This window comes from Pleurodeles waltl, chromosome 6 (assembly GCF_031143425.1).
Source record: "Pleurodeles waltl isolate 20211129_DDA chromosome 6, aPleWal1.hap1.20221129, whole genome shotgun sequence".
Taxonomy (NCBI): domain Eukaryota; kingdom Metazoa; phylum Chordata; class Amphibia; order Caudata; family Salamandridae; genus Pleurodeles; species Pleurodeles waltl.
The window spans coordinates 884,174,922-884,196,869 of NC_090445.1; the positions used below are offsets into that span (position 1 = coordinate 884,174,922).

Here is a 21,948-nt window from a genome sequence, read left to right on the forward strand (position 1 = left end):
ACTGATTCCATTGTTGTCAGTGCAACTAGAAAGAGGGCAAACAGTCCACAGGGGATGCTCCTCCCCCTGATAAAGAAAGCCGCAAATTTGATGCAGCAGGCACAAGAGTGGCATCTCAAACTGCAAATCAGTGGAGAGTTGTCAACTCCCAAGCTCCTTTAGCCAGGTATGACAATGGCGAGATGGAGGAGTTCCTCCAATATCTCCCTACCGAACACCAAAAAAGGGCACAGCAGGTAGTGGGAGTAGGACAAGTTATTGGCAACAATCAAATTAGATCCTCACTAGATGCAGGAGACACCGCAGCTCGGGGTATAAAAACTAGCGATATGATCAGAAGACATGCTTTGTTGCGGTCCTCAGGATTCAAACCTGAGATACAGCAAGCAGTCCGTAATATGCTGTTTATCAACCAGCAGCTATTTGGACCAGAGGTGAATACCACCATCGAAAAGTTAAAGGTTTTGGATACGGCAAAGGCCATGGGTGCCCTTTACACAACACCTTTTCAGGGTACTTTTCACAAGCCCCAATTCAGAGGGGTTTTAAACCCCAAACATCAGAGGCCTCTACGCCCCAACAAAAACAGGGACAACCGTATTATTCTAGGGGATCTTTGAGAGGATCCTACAGAGGACACAACTTCAGAAATCGGGGCAAATGCACTGCAATGACTTTCCCTTCATCCCCATATATCACACATCTCAAGTGGGAGGAAGACTGCAACATTTCTACCATCAATGGCACAAACGTACATCAGATCAATGGGTACTGTCAATTATCCACAATGATTATTGCGTAGAACTCATCTCTACTCCACAAAATATTCCCCCTCGCTCACACAGGCTTTTTTCAGAACACATTGTTCTGCTAAAACAAGAGGTAGAATCACTTCTGCTCAAAGGTGTAATGGCGGTAGTACCTATCACTCAACAAGTAACAGGAGTATATTCTCTATACTTCTCATATCAAAAAAGGATGGCACTCGGACCAATCCTCGATCTCATACCTCTCAATCAGTACATTCTCTCAAAGCATTTCTACATGGTCACTCTTCAGGATGTCATCCCTTTGTTACAAAAACAAGACTACATGACAGAATTAGATCTAAAAGATGCTTACTTCCATATTCCCATAAATCCAGCACACTGCAAATACTTGAGGTTTGTGATAGCAGGCAAGCACTACCAATTCAGAGTGCTACCCTTTGGAGTAACAACAGCACCAAGGGTATTTACCAAATGCCTAGCAGTGGTTGCAGCATTCCTTAGAAGACAGTATATACATGTCTTTCCCTATCTGGATGACTGGCTTATAAAAGCCAGCACCATTCAAACCTGACAACAACACACACAATTGATACTCTAAACAGTCTAGGATTCACAATCAATTACCAGAAGTCTCACCTTCAGCCAGCGCAAATACAACCGTATCTGGGAGCAATTCTGGACACTCAGTCAGCATTAGCCTATCCAAACCCACAAAGAATTCAAGTGTTCCACATTCTCATATCTCACCTACAATACAATCAAACTTACACAGTAAGGTTTATTATGAAACTATTGGGAATTATGGCATACTGCATATCAATAGTGCCCAATGCACATCTAAACATGAGATCCCTGCAACAGTGTATTTTACAACAATGGTCTCAGGCACAGGGTCAACTTCACCATCTAGTGTTGTTGGACCGCCAGACTTGCAACTCTCTGCAATGGTGGAATCACATCAACTTATCAAAAGGGTGGCCATTTCAGGAACCTGTGCTACAGACCATAATCACCACAGATGCATCATGACAGGTTGGGGAGCCCATCTCAACAATTTTATGATTCAGGGAGAATGGGACTTAGTCTAGCAGACTTACCACATAAACCACTTGGAATTGCTGGCAGTGTTCTTATAACTCAAAGCATTCCAGCCACAGATCACACACAAGACAGTGTTAATAAGGACGGACGGACAACATGACAACAATGTATTATCTGCAGGACACACTCATCTCAATTGTCCTTTCGAGCACAGACAATTTGGAAGTGGGCGATTCACAATCGCATTCACCTATTAGCAGAGTATATCCCAGGGATACACAACCAACTAGCAGCCCTCTTAAGCAAGACGCAGCAACAAATACACAACTGGGAGATTTACCCACAAGTAATTCAAAAGTACTTTCACATGGGGGGGGACACCAAACATGGACCTCTTCACAAAAAGCTAAAATGCCCTCGATCCAAGGGCAATGTTCTATGGATCAATTGGTGAGGGATATTTGCTTACGCTTTTCCCCCTCCCACTAATTCTGTTTCTGGTCAACAAGATCTGTCACACTCCCCTCACTATGGCACTCATAGCTCCCACATGGGCATGACAGCACTGGTACACAAAACTATTGGATCTATCTGTAGGCCCCCATCACAAGTCACTTAATCCGATGACTTCGACACAAGCGTGCCCTTTTTCGGTGCTGATGATCGGTCACCTATTTTTCGGATTAAGCCATGGCCTGTTGGCGGTGGCGTCCCCTGGGCTTTTGTGGTCTTCAAGCAAGTTCAGCACCGAGACAGTGGCACCGAAATGGGTCAGCACCGAGACACCACGACGCCGAAAATAAAGAAGGTTTCGTCAGAGCCCAAAAAGGTCACCGAAAAGGTTTCGATTCCGAAACACCCAGCCTCGGAACCGAAAACAGGTTCCTACACAGAGGAACAGGGGTTGTCCTCCCAAAAGCAAGGACATAAGTTCGGACAAGAACTTGAATCATTCGAGCCAGACTACACTCAAAGGAGGCTCCACATTCAAAAGGACACAGGGAAGATAAGCACTCTTCCCCCAATTAAAATGAAAAGAAGACTTGCCTTTCAAGAAAAGGACAAGCAGCCACAGGCAAAGGTGGCAAGACAAACACCTCCGCCACCATCTCCACCACCATCAATGCACACATCACCGGTAGCCACTCCACCATTGATGCAATCCCAGACTCATACTGCAATGAGTCAAGATGATCCCGACGTATGGGACCTTTATGATGCTCCTGTATCAGATAACAGCCCAGACTGTTACCCTGCGAGACCGTCGCCACCTGAAGACAGTACATCCTACACGCAGGTGGTCTCAAGGGCAGCTGCTTTTCATAACGTCACCTTGCATGCAGAACCGATTGAGGATGACTTTTTGTTTAATACACTATCCTCCACTCATAGCCAATACCAAAGCTTACCTATGCTCCCTGGAATGCTAAAACACTCCAAACAAGTATTTCAGGATCCTGTGAAAGGCAGGGCAATAACTCCAAGGGTGGAGAAAAAGTACAAGCCACCGCCAACAGACCCTGTTTATATTACGCAGCAATTAACACCAGACTCTGTGGTTGTTGGGGCAGCTCGCAAGAGAGCAAACTCTCACACCTCGGGAGACACTCCACCTCCAGACAAGGAGAGTCGCAAATTCGACGCTGCAGGGAAAAGGGTTGCAGCACAAGCAGCAAACCAATGGCGCATTGCCAACTCACAAGCACTTCTGGCAAGATATGATAGAACTCATTGGGACGAAATGCAGCATTTCATAGAACACTTACCCAAAGAGTTCCAGAAAAGGGCACAACAAGTGGTGGAGGAAGGACAAAGTATCTCAGATAATCAGATACGGTCAGCAATGGATGCAGCAGATACAGCTGCAAGGACAGTAAATACTGCAGTAACAATAAGGAGACACGCATGGTTGCGTACGTCAGGATTCAAGTCGGAAATACAACAAGCCGTGCTGAATATGCCTTTTAATGAACAGCAGTTGTTTGGGCCGGAGGTGGACACTGCTATTGAGAAACTTAAAAAAGACACTGATACGGCAAAAGCCATGGGCGCACTCTACTCCCCACAGAGCAGAGGCACATTTCACAAGACACAATTTAGGGAGGGGGTTCGAGGTCAACCCACAGAAGCCACAACCTCACAAGCGAGGCCCACTTATCAAAGCCAATATCAGCGGGGAAGTTTTCGGGGGCAATATAGAGGGGGACAATTCCAAAAGAATAGAGGGAAGTTCCAAAGTCCCAAAACTCCTCAAAACAAGCAGTGACTTCCACGTCACAAATCCCCAACACATAACACCTGTGGGGGGGAGACTAACCAAGTTTTACAAACATTGGGAGGAAATAACAACAGACACTTGGGTCCGAGAAATTATCCAGCATGGTTATTGCATAGAATTTCTCAAATTCCCTCCAAACGTCCCACCGAAAACACACAATATGTCAAAAGAACACATGGATCTTCTAGGACTAGAGGTCCAAGCGTTGCTACAAAAAGGAGCAATAGAATTAGTACCTATTCAACAGAAAGGAACAGGAGTTTACTCTCTGTACTTTCTCATACTCAAAAAGGACAAGGCTCTAAGACCTATATTAGATCTCAGAACATTAAATACCTACATCAAATCAGATCACTTTCACATGGTGACATTACAGGACGTAATCCCACTGCTCAAACAACAAGACTACATGACAACACTAGACCTAAAGGATGCATACTTCCATATACCGATACATCCTTCACACAGAAAGTACTTAAGGTTTGTATTCCAAGGGGTACATTACCAATTCAAGGTGTTGCCATTCGGAATAACCACTGCGCCAAGAGTTTTTACAAAATGCCTGGCAGTGGTAGCTGCACATATCAGAAGGCAGCAAATGCATGTGTTCCTGTACCTAGACGATTGGTTAATCAAAACCAACACGCTAGAACGGTGTTCACAACACACAAAGTATGTCATAGAAACCCTCCACAAACTAGGTTTCGTAATCAACTACACAAAGTCACACCTTCAGCCGTGTCAAACACAGCAATACTTAGGGGTGACAATCAACACAGCAAAAGGGATTGCCACTCCAAGCCCACAAAGGGTACAGGCATTTCACAATGTAATACAGGCCATGTATCCAAAACAAAGAATACAAGTCAAAATGGTGATGAAACTCCTAGGCATGATGTCCTCATGCATAGTCATTGGCCCAAACGCAAGGTTGCACATGCGGCCCTTACAACAGAGCCTAGCATCACAATGGTCACAGGCACAGGGTCAACTTCTAGATCTAGTGTTGATAGACCGCCAAACATACACCTCGCTTCAATGGTGGAACAATATAAATTTAAACCAAGGGCGGCCTTTCCAAGACCCAGTGCCACAATATGTAATAACGACAGATGCCTCCATGATAGGGTGGGGAGCACACCTCAATCAACACAGCATCCAGGGACAATGGGACACTCAGCAAAAACAGTTTCACATAAATCACTTAGAACTACTGGCAGTATTTCTAGCGTTAAAGGCATTTCAACCCATAATAAGCCACAAACACATTCTTGTCAAAACAGACAACATGACAACGATGTATTACCTAAACAAACAGGGAGGGACACACTCAACACAGTTGTGTCTCCTGGCACAGAGAATATGGCATTGGGCGATTCACAACCATATTAGCCTAATAGCACAATTTATTCAAGGGATTCAGAATCAGTTAGCAGACAATCTCTCTCGGGATCACCAACAGATCCATGAATGGGAGATTCACCCCCAAATACTGAACACTTACTTCCAAAGTTGGGGAACACCACAAATAGATCTATTTGCAACAAAGGAAAACACTAAATGCCGAAACTTCGCATCCAGGCACCCACAAGATCAGTCTCAGGGCAATGCGTTATGGATGAGTTGGTCAGGGATATTTGCATACGCTATTCCCCCTCTCCCACTCCTTCCATATCTGGTAAACAAGTTGAGTCAAAACAAACTCAGACTCATACTAATAGCACCAACTTGGGCAAGACAACCTTGGTACACAACACTACTAGACCTCTCAGTAGTGCCTCATGTCAAACTACCAAACAGACCAGATCTGTTAACGCAACACAAACAACAGATCAGACACCCAAATTCAGCATCGCTGAATCTAGCAATTTGGCTCCTGAAGTCCTAGAGTTCGGACACTTAGACCTTACACAGAAATGTATGGAATTCATAAAACAAGCTAGGAAACCTACCACTAGACATTGCTATGCAAATAAGTGGAAAAGATTTGTTTATTACTGCCATAATAATCAAATTCAACCCTTACACGCATCTGCCAAAGACATCGTAAGATACTTACTACATTTGCAAAAGTCAAAGCTAGCTTTTTCTTCCATTAAGATACATCTTACCGCAATTTCAGCTTACCTGCAAATTACGCACTCAACTTCACTATTTAGGATACCAGTCATAAAAGCGTTTATGGAAGGCCTAAAGAGAATTATACCACCAAGAACACCACCAGTTCCTTCATGGAACCTCAACATTGTCTTAACACGACTCATGGGTCCACCTTTTGAGCCCATGCACTCTTGTGAAATGCAATACTTAACATGGAAAGTTGCATTTCTAATTGCCATCACATCTCTAAGAAGAGTAAGTGAGATTCAAGCATTTACCATCCAAGAACCATTTATTCAAATACACAAGCATAAAGTAGTTCTACGGACAAATCCTAAATTTTTACCAAAAGTCATATCACCGTTCCACTTGAATCAAACAGTAGAATTACCAGTGTTCTTCCCACAGCCAGATTCTGTAGCTGAAAGAGCACTACATACATTAGACATCAAAAGAGCGTTAATGTACTACATTGACAGAACAAAACAAATTCGGAAAACAAAACAATTATTTGTTGCTTTCCAAAAACCTCATGCGGGAAATCCGATTTCCAAACAAGGCATTGCTAGATGGATAGTTAAATGCATTCAAACTTGCTATCTCAAAGCAAAAAGAGAACTGCCTATTACACCAAAGGCACACTCGACTAGAAAGAAAGGTGCTACCATGGCCTTTCTAGGAAATATTCCAATGACTGAAATATGTAAGGCTGCCACATGCTCTACGCCTCATACGTTTACCAAACACTACTGCGTGGATGTGTTAACAGCACAACAAGCCACAGTAGGCCAAGCAGTATAACGAACTTTGTTTCAAACAACTTCAACTCCTACAGGCTGAACCACCGCTTTTGGGGAGATAACTGCTTACTAGTCTATGCAAAGCATGTGTATCTGCAGCTACACATGCCATCGAACTGAAAATGTCACTTACCCAGTGTACATCTGTTCGTGGCATTAGTCGCTGCAGATTCACAGGCGCCCACCCGCCTCCCCGGGAGCCTGTAGCCGTTCCGAAGTTGATCTTGAACATTTGCAAATTTGTAAATATATCACTTTAAACTACATTATGTACATACATATTCACTCCATTGCATGGGCACTATTACTATAATACACAACTCCTACCTCACCCTCTGCGAGGAAAACAATCTAAGATGGAGTCGACGCCCATGCGCAATGGAGCCGAAAGGGGAGGAGTCCCTCGATCTCGTGACTCGAAAAGACTTCTTCGAAGAAAAACAACTTCGAGCCCAACACTAGATGGCGGGATGTGCAAAGCATGTGAATCTGCAGCGACTCATGCAACGAACAGATGTACACTGGGTAAGTGACATTTTCCACATATACATTGCATGGACATCTTCTTTACTTACTATATACATGTACATACACAATTCTTCACTCCTTACTTCACCCTCCTGTGGGAAAGCAATCTAACAAAGGACTTGATGCCCATGCGCACTATCACAGAGAGGAGGAGTCACTCGATCTTGTGACTCGAAAAAGCTTCTTTGAACAAAAACAACTTGTAACACTCTGAGCCCAACACTAGATGGCGAACGTAAGCTAAGCATGTGAATCTGCAGCACTACATGCCATGAACAGATGTACACTGGGTAAGTAAGTGTAATTTAAAATATATATATATACGTGCACACACATACACACTCAAAAAAATGAATGTTCACTGGAGACTTTGTGGAATATGTTTTGGTCCTACCCAAAGGTTTGATGCTTTTAGTTGAAGAGATAACAGAATATAAATAGCTTTGCAAGCACAGATTACAATAGGTTAAAGCTTTGTAATTTTCGGCTGTTTGATCACATTTTCATATAAAATGTTACTAGTATTGATAACCATTACTCGTATGAAAATAGAAATATTTGGCACTGGAAATCTACAAAAAAAAGACAATCATTGGAAACTTGGTTGTGGCATTTGATATTGTTAGCTGATCTAGAGAAAGTACCCCTCGAGCTGGAAATTCAATGCGACGATAGCCTATTGAATTGATCCTTATAGGTCTGTTTCGAATACTGGCTTTGAGATACTTTGTGATTATTTCTAGTCCATAGTGCTTAATTTGATCTACTTTCCTTCAGTTTCTGTTAGTATCTTGTGAGAAATGGTTCCCTGTGAAACTATTAAGTCAATTTACTCTAAAAAGTATGTATTGAATTTGCATAGCAGGTTGTTTTTTGTCCTTTTATTTTCATCATCATAGAACACGAGATATTCAAAACTTTGAATATCTGTTTGCACTTTGGGTTGGTTATTTTATATTAACTGTTCTGAGTTTGATGCAGCATGTTGTTAGAAACCAAATCAGTGAGTGTGTTTCTCTTTATTTAACAGTTTCATGTGGCACATCTGTACCCCAGGGATTTTAAAGTGCTTTACATAGAACTTAGTTACAATTAGTTAACCTCAAACAGGAGTCGCACTGGGCAACGTATAACCAAAACTCGATCAGAAGTATATATGTAAGTGCACACGTTTGCAGAAAAGGGATCAAAGAAATCTGACAAACACCGGTTAGGACGGGAGAGGTGGAAGTTTAGATCTTTGCCTGAATGTGCTTTGGATGGGTGATGTTCTAAAGGCATGTGGTAGAGATTTCCAGCCAGAGATCGCCATGCAAGAGAACATTGGCTTTTGCAGGTGAGATGATTTTGAGGTGTTTTTTTTTTTTAGTGTGTCGAGAAACTAATTTGCAGACTTGGCACTTTTGTTGATGCGTGGTAATGCAAGCAAAGAGGCTAATGCAAATTCCAAATATTATACTCATAGGGAGAGTGATTGGGAGAAGGCTGCTGTTGCCTGTATGCATGTGATAGTTTGGGACACTTTATAAGGATTCCCTTCCTCTTGTTGGTAGCTAGACTGGGTATTGTTTAATATTTCCTCTGTATGCAGTACCTAATCGATCAAAAATTTAAGTATGTCTCCATGCATTGACACCTTCCCCTTATCAAATACTTTACCAAGGGGCCTTTAGACCGCCAGTGAGCAGACCACCATTTAGGCTTTTTGCTCAGTAGCTCCCCCATATTCCTCAGGACTGAAAGACTTTGTGGCCAAATTACAGGACAGTTACGACTTGTAAATTGAAGTTAGTTGTTGGGTTGTGAGGCCCGATTCTTGTGCGGACTTGTCTCCACTAATTGCTTGATCTATTCTGCCGAACAAATGAACAGCTTCACCTCAAATAAGAGTGCTTAATTGAAAAGAAGCCTAATAAAGATTGACCTGATGTTTCCAAAACTTTGCCAGGACTACTGCCTGCTTCGTGGCTACCACTTTAACCTACAGTTCTAAAGCAGTTTTTTATGTTGCATTGCACTCCTTGCATAAGTCCTTTCCTGGTTATCAGTAAAGTGAATGCCAATATTTTATTATGAATCATTTACTGTAAAATGGTATTCTTGTGCTTCAAATGGAATCCTGTGGCTTTGCAGGCATTATTTGTCGAATCTGGGCCTTTGATCTGCAAAGCCTGAGCTAAGAAGGGCTGAAAATTCCGAAAGTATGAGTAAAAGAAAGCATATTGAAAATAAGCTTTGGCAAATTCAATAATTCACGCCTTTATGACCGTTTGGATTTGCCTCTGCCCTCTGAGATGTTCTTCAGCATGGCTAAAAAGGAAAAATAAGAAGAAAAAAAGATGCAGTGATATGTCACTTTGTAGCTGCATGCACATGCAAAATGACATGGCGACATCATTGCACCATAGCATCTTGCAATGTGTGTTTACAAAGTGACGTAGATGCCTTTTTTTATGTATTTACTTATTTTAGATTTCGAGATGAATGAAAATGAGACACAAGAAATGGGAAATGTGTGGTTTTTTTTGTTTTTGTTTTTATTTAATTTTTTTGAGGTGGGGCAGCTATTTGCGGCCTGGTCCTCATCCCCCCCATACCCCCCCACAAAATAAAAAAAAATATTCAAATAAAAGAAATAGGTGGCGACGGGGAGCCAAGGAGGCTGAAGAGATGTGGGAAAAGCAGCACAAAAGGGATATCAGCATGGGGGTGGGGCAGAAGGAAAAGAACAAGAAAGCAACACCAACATTTAGCGTGAGGGAGGGAAGGAGTTTGGCAAGGGAGTAGCACCCTAGAGAGCTTGCAACACGGAGCACAGGGCGGATATATGGGATGCTTAAGAAACAAGCATTTGCAATGTAACGGGTCTCTCATTTGCTCAAGTAAAATGGAAAGTTTCATTTTTATATTTTATCGTTAGTCTGTTTTGTTAAATATTCTGCTGTGGATTTGTATTGTTTATGTAATCCGTCACTTACCTTTTTTCTAGGGATATTCACCAAGACAGCCTGCGTTCTGTCCATGTGAGCTCGCTGCGCTTTGCCTTCGTTTACAACCACTATCTCTTTTTTGCCTGCATCTTGGTAGTACTTCTATCGATAGTACTGTACACGCTGCGACTGCGTCGCATCCACCGAAGACAAGCTCGATCTTCTGCAATGGATCTGCTTTGGATGGAGGAGGCCACACCTCTGGACCCAGAACAAAGGCTTTTGAACTAGAAGACCTCCTCAGATTTTCCTGGCAGTTTAACATTCCAGTAATGCGGAAATTGTTCCCCGAAACTCATCACCATGTTTTCTTTTCCCCCTCTAGAGTATTATGCTGTAGAAAATGCTGCACAATATTTTTCAGTGGGAAGGAATAGTTTTATTTCCGAGGACCAAAAGAAAGGTGGAAACTGAAATGTACGGGCGGGCTGTCTGTGCTGTTTGACACAAAATCACCAGAGCTTCAGATCTAGTTTTAAGCAGGCATTCCGCAAGCTTCCTGCCACCTCCATATAATATTTAAAGAATCCGGCCTTCACTGCCAGTCCCATAAGTCAAGAGTCCAGCAGATTTATGGCACCTTGACTGGAGAGATGATGTCCAATCCCTTATGAAGGAATCCTAATTGGAAAACTGCATGTATTGTGCTGTACTTGCTGGTAATCTGTGACTACCTAGAAAAATGTGGGTATCTGCGAAGGCAGCAGCAGAATAAGCTTTTATTTTAGGAACACATCACTGTTGCGGTAAGTGGCTTAATAGCATTGCATTGTGGATGGTGTAAGACAATAAGGTCACTTTGTGTGGCCAGATGAGTATGCGTCCATCCTGCCTTACGTGCCCTCCCCACCCCCGTGAGTCTCTCAGAACACCGTATTTTTACAAATGCCTTTGTGAAACTGCAGTTGATACAATTGTTTTAATACATGATTGTCTAATCTTTCTATTTATTTATCACTGCACTCAGAGTTTCGAGAGTGAGTTTCTTACTGTTTTCGTTTTGTAACCAAATAGATCCAACTAGAAGTACGCTGAAGAATTCTAGACTTGGAGGTGTTAGAGATAGTGTCTTACACAACATATTGTCTTGGACATGTGAACCTATTTAGCTTCCTAACATTTTGCTTGCAGATCAGGAAGCATTATGTAACAAATGAAATTCAGCAAGTGAGGAAATTAACCACTTTGTTCCTCCAGTATGAACTGAATACATCTGTCTTCATTTGTAAGCAGTCTGGATCAGCAACTGCAAAATTACTGTCTTCTGGGGCCAGAAAAGAGGGTACTTCTTAAGTCATTTTGTCTGACTTCCTCGAAAGAGGATGCTATTATAACAAACTCTTGCTCTCGTTCCAGTTTGCATCTGTGGGCAACACCATAATCCTATTCCACTGGTGCATTATCTCACATGGCCACTTAATCAGAGTGAAAATGGAAGGGCCTCTGCTAATCAGATTTTTTTGTATGTTTGAACCAATCTTGTACTCTTTGCCCAGGTTCCAGCCTTTCTCAAAGGTGTAGTGGCAGTACTGCATCTGACCCACGGAGACTTCCTCACTTTAGGGGACATATTTATGACTTTCTACCCTTAAAGTTGTACACATGATCCTTAAACGGTTTAACAACTGGTGCTGGCAAACTATTTTGGCTAGAATGTTAAATGTTTACTTTCTGGGAGTTTGTATCCGAGTTTCTTCAATAGTTGGTTACTCAAAATATCTCTGTCCATAACATCTGATTCCTCCATGGCTAACAGTGTAATTCTGGAAATGACACAAGTGTTATTTCAGATTCCGTTGAGAGGTTCAGAAACGTCTAAATGTGCAAACCTTCAATACTGCTTTCACAAATTCTGATAGAAATGCACCTCTCTTGAAGAGAAACTCAAAAGGCAACATCTCGACCTCTGCTGATTAACTTAAATCCAATGTCTCTTTCATTTGTTGATTCCTCAAAGCTGAACGCCTTTTCTCTGTATCCTACTTTGATCAGTAGTTTAGGTCATTGGCACTAAAACTGTTGCCCTGTCCACCTCTATCCCCAGAAGGATGGTCTAGTCTTCTTCTCCTCCTCCTCTTCCATGCCCCCTCAGTGTCCTCATTATCACATCAGATTGGTTAGTTGAGCAGTTCATGGACAATACACAACTCCTCCTTGAGATTGATGGAGGTAAAATTACAAAGACTGAGGCCACATTACTAAACATGATTCAAACATTTCTGTCTTGCCAGTACATCAAAATTCCTAATAGTTGTCTAAGAAACCATTGTGTAGAGCTAGTTCAACTCTATCTGCATAATCTTCAAACATTTGCACCTTTGAGTCTGCATTGATCCCAGATGCAATTGCCTGGCTAGTCATTGGCCGCCGGCGCAGGTATCACATCTTCCCTGCTTTTTGGCCAATTTATTGGCTCCACATCAAACTGGTCAATTCACAACACACTTAAACCAATGTATTTCTCTGGCAAACTAATCTGTTCAAAACAGAATCCCCATCTTCCTCACCCCCCAAGTTCTCCACACGCATCTTTCCTTAAGAACAGATGATAGGCAAATTTGGTGCTTAGATATTTTTATCATTTCTGAGAACAGGATCTTGCATGCACTTCTCTCAACTGCTGAACTTGGAGGGTGTGCCCTGAAGGTTTAGCCCACAGCACCAGTGTCTGATGACAACATTGCAGATGTTGAATACCCAACTGAATTGAGTTCGGGTCTATGTCCTGGGTACTACAATCCAAGATCAGCCAGCTGAGGTACATGAAGAATAGTTCTAGCATGCCAAAGTGAGTTTTAAAACAGGAAAATATCTGACTTCTGCATAATTTGGCAGCAAAGAAGGCATTCAAACCCGCTGCACAACACTTAAGTTGCTCGTTTCTGTTTTACAGTGACTAAAGCAGCATCCACACTGTTTCAGCTCAAGCAGAAAGTGTCAGGGCGTTGCTAGTTAGGGAACGGAGGGGTGAGGCCTGTCTAGGGCTCATGTTTGGCCAATTGCTGTGGCTGCTTGGTCATAGTATGAGTAGCTTTGTCACGCATGAAATGGTGCTGTTCTCACAGATTAGAAAGGAAGGTAGGCCCTTTTCATATAAACTATATGTCTGGGTTTGTGCTTTCATTCCTTGTATTTAATTAATTCACATTGGTCTTTCACTTAAAAAAACAAATCAGTGTATAGTTGTTTAAACGCCCGTGTTTTTCAGTGTAATTTAATTTTTTACATTTCTTTACAATTTGCTGCCTGTACTCTGGGTTGTATATGAACTGACGGTCTAAAAACAAGTATAGTGTTTAAACAAATGGTGCAGGTGATGAGAAATGCTTTAGCTCCTGAAACTTTTATGTTGACCAATGGATTTGTGGACCATGAGAACCTGTGGGTGACCACCAAGGGGGCTCGAGTAAACGTGGCCCTGAAGTCCAGTTTAAAGAAGTAAATCCTAGTCCCTGCACTCACAAAACCTGGACGTGCCCCGTGTTTTATGGTTGCTGTGATCATGTTTACTAAGTGTGTAGATGTTTTCCAACTTTTTATAAGGAACAGTTTGTCCCTTGACATTATGTACGTTTAAAATTGTCCAGATAATTAAGCAAGCTGCAGCATGTCACAGCAGCCTCCTGCAATTATGTATTTATTTGTATGGCTGCTGCGTACCTGCGAGGCAGCAGGCATCAGAAGAAGTTACTACAGTGCTGTTGCGCCAGTGGTAGGAATTGTACCAAAATGTGGAATCTTTTGCTGTGTGAGACTGCTTTACTTAATGTTTGCGTGTGGCAACACCCCCTTCAATCTGATGCAAATAATTTGTTGCATTTGCTACGAAGGAGGAACCATCACATATGTTGTGTCGGGGCCTGTGGGGATGTAATGGTGGGGTCCCCATTAGTACAAAACATGCAGCGCTGACTAACGTGTCCTGCAGCCTAGAAATAACAGCATGCGGAGGCAGTGCGAGGTGTGATTGGTAGTCTGCTCATGCGGGCATGCTCGTTTGTTAACTACGCTTGGCTCCTCCCAGTATTTATTAACCAATACCCACGTGGCCACGGAGTCTTAACAGAGTGTACAGTACGGGGGAGGACAGCACAAACCTCCTGTTCATTAACCCTTGATTTACCAGTCCGGCGCTCCAGTTACGTCACTGGGGCGACAATACACACATGGAGGGGACGGAAGTAGCTTCAGCAGGAATGTTAAGAAATGACACTTTTTAAGTTGAATTAACAAACCTGTTCTCAGTCATTATGGGCCATCCAGTGCACAAGTACGAACTGTAGGTGGGAAGAGAGTTTGAAATTTGGTTTCAGACGTGTGAACACTTGCAGTCATTACATTTCAGTTGAACGCCATTCCCTGCACAACAGTGCCTGGCAGGACCCAGTCCCACCCTGCATTCTAGAGGAGGGTTTCCACAAACCTTTCATAGCATGGCCCTATTTTCTGTTCAGATGTTAGTGTAGACCTTGCTGCTTCTATTTTTAACATTTCTGGGTTGAAAACTACTTTCTGTTGACTCGTGTTCTCAGCCGGTGACTGCATCATAACTGTTACGTGTGAAAGATAGGGGTTCAATAATAGCGGGAAGCGCTGGGCCCAGGAAATAAAACTGTGCATGTAATAATTACACCGCACTCCTCATTGCTCTCTGCTTTTGCCTATTGGCGCTCTCGAGTCTACTTGTCTTCGTCTGTCAGATGCCTTCTGACAGTGATGTGTTTTTGGATACCGAGGCAGTAGCCTCATTACTCCACATTCATTTTTAGTTTTTTTTTTAGGCGCTGTTTCGATTTTCTTATTGGTGTGTGACACTTTGTCACAATTGAAGTTTGTTCACAAGGTCAGCACTGTGATGAGTCGCAGATAGCGGTCTAGTGGGTTTGCAGGATTCTCAGCAAGTTTTATCCCATCGTCTTGTCTTTGTCTTTCAAGATGCCTTCTGGCAGTGATGAGTTTTGGATGCCTGCCGAGGCTGTAGCCATCTGTCAGTGATGGGTTTTTGGATGCCTGTCAAGGCGGTTGCCTTCTGACAGTGATTAGTTTTGGATTCCTGCCGAGGCTGCAGCCTTCAGGCAGTGATGAGTTTTGGATGCCGAGTTGCTGTTTTCAGTTTCACAAGGTTAGCGCTGTGATGGGTCGCGGGTAGCGGTCAAATGGGTTTGCAGAAATGTCAGCAAGTTTCCTGATCAGTGGATTTTCATTTTGATCCAATCCATTGTAGAATGCCTCATTGAGTTTGCGGAGATGGTCATCCAACATCTCAACGCTTAGGTCTCTGTGGAGGTCTGCTGTTCTTGCGAAGATAGGAGCACCTGCTGCGATCCGTAAGGCCTTGCTCTGCAGTCTCTGCAGGTCCTTACGATACTGCGGGCGGCAGCCACTCCAAACTGGTGAAGTGTACGTCATTGTTGGTCGAATTATTGCAGTGATTGCACGTACCTTGCTCTGCATAGGCATTGACTTGGTCCTCAGGAGTGGGTACAATGCAACCAGTTTTGTTGTTGCTTTCTGGCAAGTCTTCTCCATGTGGTTCCTCCAGCTGAGTTTGAAATCCAGAGTCACCCCCAGATAGGAGCTGCTGTTTTCCTATTTAATCTCCTCTCCATTGAGTAGGATCTGGGGATGCTTCCTGTTCACCTTTTTGGTGAATAATGTCGCTGTAGTTTTGCTTGTGTTCAGGGTGATCTGCCGGTCGCTGTACCATTCGGAGAGTCTGCTGAGCGATGTCTTAAGGTTCTTAGCCACTTCTTTTTCGCTGAAGGATTGGGAGATGACTGCAACATCATCGGCGTAAAGAGCAAGATCAGTCTTCTTTAAGTCCGTTGGGATATCGTTTGTGAATATGTTAAAGAGGAATGGTCCAATAATTGATCCCTGAGGCACTCCAGCAAGAATAGGGCGTGATGTTGAACATTTTTCTCGTACCGCCACATGAAAGGTCCGTTTTGACAAGTAGCTAGATAGCAGCTTGACCAGGTAGCTTGGAAACTTGAGCTTGATAAGCTTGTAAAGTAGTCCCTTGTGCCATACTCGATCGAATGCTTTGGCTACATCCAGAAAGACTACTCCAGTAGATTTGTTGATGTTGAATCCATGGCTAATGATGTCCACTATTCTGAGAAGTTGGTGATTTGTTGAGTGTTCTTTCCGGAACCCAAACTGTTCTTTGGCAAGGAGGTTTTCGCTTGTTGCAAAGTCCATGAGACGTGCGAGGATAACTCTCTCAAAGAGTTTTGATAGTCCAGATAGCAAACTTATGGGGCGGTAGTTTGCAGGATCTCGTAGTGGTTTCCCAGCCTTGTGGAAAACAACAACTCTTGCTTCTTTCCAGGAGTTAGGGAAATACTGGTGATGCATACATGCGTTGAATATCTCTGTAAGTCGAACCACTGCGGCATCTGGGAGCATCTTGATGGCTTGGTTGACTATTTTGTCCTTTCCTGGGGCCTTGCCGTTTTTCAGTGTTTTTGCCAGGGCCAGTACTTCGTCAGTTGAGCATTCCTCTATGGTTGTGGCTTCTTTTTCTGGCGGGTACTCCAGGTGGTGCTTAGCTACCTCTTGCTCGACTTCTGCTGCCAGTTTACTTGCCTGATTTGGCCTGAAGGATGCCTCCAGCGTGTCAGCGAAGACCTCAGCCTTGTCCCTGTTGCTGCATGCCAGATGAGTCTTTTCTTGTATCTGAGGGTTTGGTTCCTTCTTCCCAGTCAAGCGTCAGGTCATTCTCTAGAGAGAGTTGTCAGAGTCCTTCAAGTTAGCCGTAGCTGCTTCCCATTTTTCACCTCTATGCTGGCTTATTTGCATCTTCAGCTGTCTTGTCAGCTCGTTGTACTTCTTCAGCAGGTCAGGGGTGCGATTCCTTTGCCATTCTCTCCGGGCTCTATTCTTGTCAGCAATCGACTTCTTGATGCCATTTGGGAGGTTATAGATGGAGCAGCGTTGGGGTTTCTGCTTGGGAACACTGCGTTCAATAGCAGTGTGCACTGCAGCTGTGAAGTGGTGAACCGCCTGCTCAATGTCTTCGATGCAGCGTAAGGGACCAGGGCCCAGTGTCTCCTCAAGGCTTCTCTTGTATAGGCTCCAGTCTGCCTTCTTGTAGTTGTGCCTGGGGCCTTGCTGCTGGTTTTCAAGCACATCTCCAACTGTAATCAACACTGGGTTGTGGTCAGACGTCAGCGCTGTTAGGGTTTCCAGCGCCATAGACTGGGAGAGATTCTTCATGACGACTATGTCCAGAACATCCGGTTTGTGCAGCGCAGAGCCTGGATAGTGTGTTGGTTGAGTCGGGCCGGCCACTACGAAGTCCTCCTTTTTTGAGTGGGCAAGTAGAGCGTGTCCTTTGCTGTTTGCAGTGCGAGAGTTCCAGCACTGGTGCTTGGCATTAAGGTCGCCTCCAATTAGTGTTGGGATGCTGGGGTCCAGTAGAGTATCAAGGTCCTTTGGGCATAGCTTGCCTGGGGGTGAGTAGGCGGTATTCAGTCGTAGGGGTCCTGCAGTTGTCTGGATCTGTATCCCAGTTGCTTCAACGCTCCCCACTGGTGGTAGTGCAATCTCGTGGTGCTTCACTTTTGTGCTGACAATCACAGCTGTTCCTCTGCCCTTGGCTCCAGTGGCGCGATCTGTGCGATACACCCTGTGGTTAGCTAGGTTAAGCTTCTGGCTTCCTTGGAGATGGGTCTCTGAGATAAGCGCTATACTCACATCCATGGTTTCCATCAGGTGCAGGAGTTCTGCAGTTTTCTTCTGAATGCTGTGGGCATTCCACATCAAGAAGAGGGAGTTTCTTTTAGATTTAGTTGCCATTGCAGGTGTTTTCTTCACTGTGGAAAAGTCCGGCGATGAGATTTGCCACCATTGTCACCACAGGGTGGATATTCATGTCTGCGACTGTTTTCGCGATCTTCATGATGAGTTCCTGCCAGTTGATGGCAGTGCCTGTTTCACAGGTTGGTCCCGGGGCAGTTGTTGGTGGTGGGCTGTCTTGTTTGGGTCCTGTAACTTCTGCGTAAGTCCTTCCATCCACACGAGCTTCACTATGGGTGTTGGTTGGATTACGAATTGGGATCCTGTGTGCCGTTTCGGGTTTGTGGTTGTTAGTCTTCCTGTGACCCTGGGCTGTAGCTGGTGGGTGTCGAGAAGCCTTTTGTGGTTGGGGGAGTTGCTTGCGTTGTTCATCCTTCTTTGCCTTCTGCAGGTAGGGGCAGCCGCGATAGCTTGCTGGGTGATTTCCTGTGCAATTTGCACATATCGCTGGTTCGGTTGCTCGGTTCCTGGTGCATTTGTTGGAGGTGTGTTCACCTCCACAGCGTACACACCTTGGCTTCTGATGGCAGAATGTAGATGTGTGCCCCAAACGCTGGCAGTTGTAGCACATTATTGGGCCCCGTTTCCCTCTAGGCGCTTCTGTGGTAATGGTACAGCTGCAGAGCAGTGTGACTGTTGAGAGGTCTGCTGGCTGCCCATCATGGCCTTGCAACAGAGTTACGATGAACAAGGGAAATTTCTTGTTCTTGTCCGCCGGCTAGGTAATCTGTGTTATATTTTTAACTGGAAGTCCAAGTTCCGCTAAGTCCTCAGTGATGTGCCCAAGGGATGCATTTGCTGGGAGGCCCAGTATTACGAAACGCTGGGCTTTTACAGTGGTCAATGAGAAGGTGTGGTATTCCATTTTCTGTTCCGTGAGCATGCCGGTCACAATCCTGTAGTCGTCTGGTGTGGTGAGTATGATCTTGGCGTGGTCTTGCCGGGGCTTGATTGTAAACGTGGAGGTGCAGTGTTCCTCCAGTAACTCAACGAGGACCTTGTGGGTGGCTAAGTTTTTCAGGATGATGGGAGGGATCCGCAGTCGCTTTGTGGGACCTGAAGAGTTCTCAGGTTCCGTAGACTCATGGTCCTGGGGGTGGGAGTCATTGTCCTGGGCATTCTGAAGAACCTGGAAGCGGTTTGCAGTTGGGATTGCGGAGCTTCCGGCAGGTGCGCGAGCAAGCTTTGGGGCTTTTTCCGGTGAGTTCTGGCATGAGTCGCGTCCTCTCTTTACCTTTGCGTACCATTCCATGTCTTCGGTGTTGTTGGGGTGAGCCACGGCATCAGCTTCCATCGTTGGTGATGCTATCACCCCTTCACCACTGCAGTGCGCAGCCTGGCCCCGGTCAAGCACCTAGGTGGGTCTGGGGAAAGTCCTTGTAATTTTCTCAGGTATTCGGCCTGCCAGCCTGCCTTCCTCTCCAGCACGCAGCCTGGCCCCGGTCAGGCCAGGGAGACGCAGGCCCAGCACCGAAGAAGAGCAGAATGAATCAGAATCCGAATGAATCAGAATCGAAGAATCGAATGAGAATCAAATCAAATCACCTATTGGCGCCAAACCAACTGGCACTTTTATTAACTCCTGTGACGTCAGGATCAAACCATGCGTCCCTAATCTCACAGGGTGATTCTTCACTCCGGTTCACACCATATGCCTGTGAAACACCCCTTGTAACCTGGTATGTCCCAGGTTGTAAACATAACCATAACCTCCCAAACACCCTCCGGCTCATCCCTGCCCTGTATTTAAGAAACCATGACCCACAGGGAGCTCAGGGAAAGTTTTTATTTGCAAGGAGCAGTAAAAGGCAATCCAGTTTCATACATGACAACATTTTAAAGCAGACAAGTGGGAGATTGTAAAAAAAAAAACATAGTTGGGAGAATGTATTTCCCCCATGTGTTCGAGGAGAGGCAATCTGCCTGAAACGGGCGTATTGGCTTGTATGTTGACAGACAATCAATATTTCATTTTTGACAGTTTAATAACCTAGCACAAACAAAAGCAAAGTTTTCAACTTTTTATTTTCTTTGTATAACACTGAAAAATAAAATGTTGAGGCCTAAACTCCCCCTCTAAGAATTAAGGACAAAGAGCTAACTTTTGATGTCCGAAGTAACTATTGGAGGGAGAGATTAGAGCGTGTGTGACAGGCATCAACATTTTATTTTTGGCAGTATTGCAAAACTCCGAATCGGCTTTCTGCATTCAGGAATCGGGAGGTGGGTGACCAGCCTTAAAAATCGGTAGTTTCCTCCCTGAATCAGGAGGGTTGGAATGGATGCAGTATATATGTGGTAGCCACAGTAACAGGGGATTCTGGGACCACAAAGGGCTGGCTTTTTCCACTGTCTAAAACAATGCTCGTCGCTGCCAAAATTTATAAGACACAGGTGGAGATTTAATATTGGTTTTCTTTTGGGGATTCCTGTAATTTTATTCACTGCCCACCAGTGACCAGAGCACCAAATGGATTACAATACTCATTACTTGTTACGAATGCATTGCCATTTCTTTAAGCTGTGAACAAACTGTTTGTTTTTAAAAACTTGAAACTAAAAATCAAATTATCTGTGATGGGATACAGTATTTTTCCCAGAGTGGAGGTAAAGCTATTTCTGTTTCTCTGATCATTGCACTTTTCTATTCAGAGTGCACTGTCTTTTTCTCTTGACTGTCCCTTGAACAAGTGTTGGTGTTTTTTAACTGTAAGGCGAAAAATAAACTATTTAAAAGAAATGTCTGTGTATTATTTATAAATGTGTTTTTGAGTGTTAGGGGACATGCTTTCTTTAAGCTGTTCAAGGTGAGTAACACGTCATCAGATTTCAAATTTGGGAGGCACTTTATTGATGTGCATGAGTAGTTCTGAATGGCATTGTGTCTCCATTTAGGTATCTTGGAAAATAAGTCACACACTGTAGTGATTAGTTGTGAAAATAACAATATCTTAATCTACATCTTTGTTGAAGTTTGCCATAGTTAAAATATCTTGCTTACAGTGTGAAACCTAAGCAGTTCAAACACAATGTTCTGCATGTAGAACAGTGCAGTGTCCGGTTGAGACTGGATTACTGAACCCAGGACACAGCAGTATATATTGGAACGTGGCATTGAAACAATACTAAATAGCAGAAAGGGCATTAGTTGTTTTTATTCTATAAATTTGCATATTGACACACAAGGATATTGATTTGCACATAACCGCAGAGTTGTTTTCCGTCAAGTGCTATAGTGTTGGTGTATAACCTATACAAGAATCCACTTGAATGTCTGTCATGACTGGTTCAGATCTAAAGAAAGCATATCGTTCAACAAACATTTCAGAAAGATCATCTCCCTTTGAGAGTCTAATGGACAGATGTTAGGCACTTACTTTTGAGAAAACTGGATCAACTCCAGCATGCTCCAGGATCACAGCAGTTCATTCATTGTGCGGAATGATGCTAAATGTAGCACTCAAAGGTCTGATGGTGCTAATGTGTGGCCAAGGGCTTCAGATTTCTGAGCTCTGCTGTGGGGTTTAACATGTGGGAATATTTTGTATCGGTTAAAGGGATTTTTCCTGTTAGACAGTTTGACACAAGGATTCTTAAACTCTGGGTTTCATTTTCACTCTTCTTTTTTGTTGTGTGTG

The 21,948-nt window shown here is 43.8% G+C and overlaps 1 protein-coding gene across 1 annotated transcript in view; it reads left to right on the forward strand.

The window, feature by feature from the left end:
- ENTPD7 (ectonucleoside triphosphate diphosphohydrolase 7) overlaps positions 1-21,050 on the forward strand; it is a 244,708-nt gene extending 223,658 nt beyond the window's left edge. The window contains exon 13 of the mRNA XM_069239671.1: positions 10,507-21,050. Coding sequence (XP_069095772.1) covers positions 10,507-10,738 — 232 coding nt within the window. The 3' untranslated portion in view covers positions 10,739-21,050. The remainder of the gene's footprint in view (positions 1-10,506) is intronic.
- Positions 21,051-21,948: the final 898 nt, after the last annotated feature.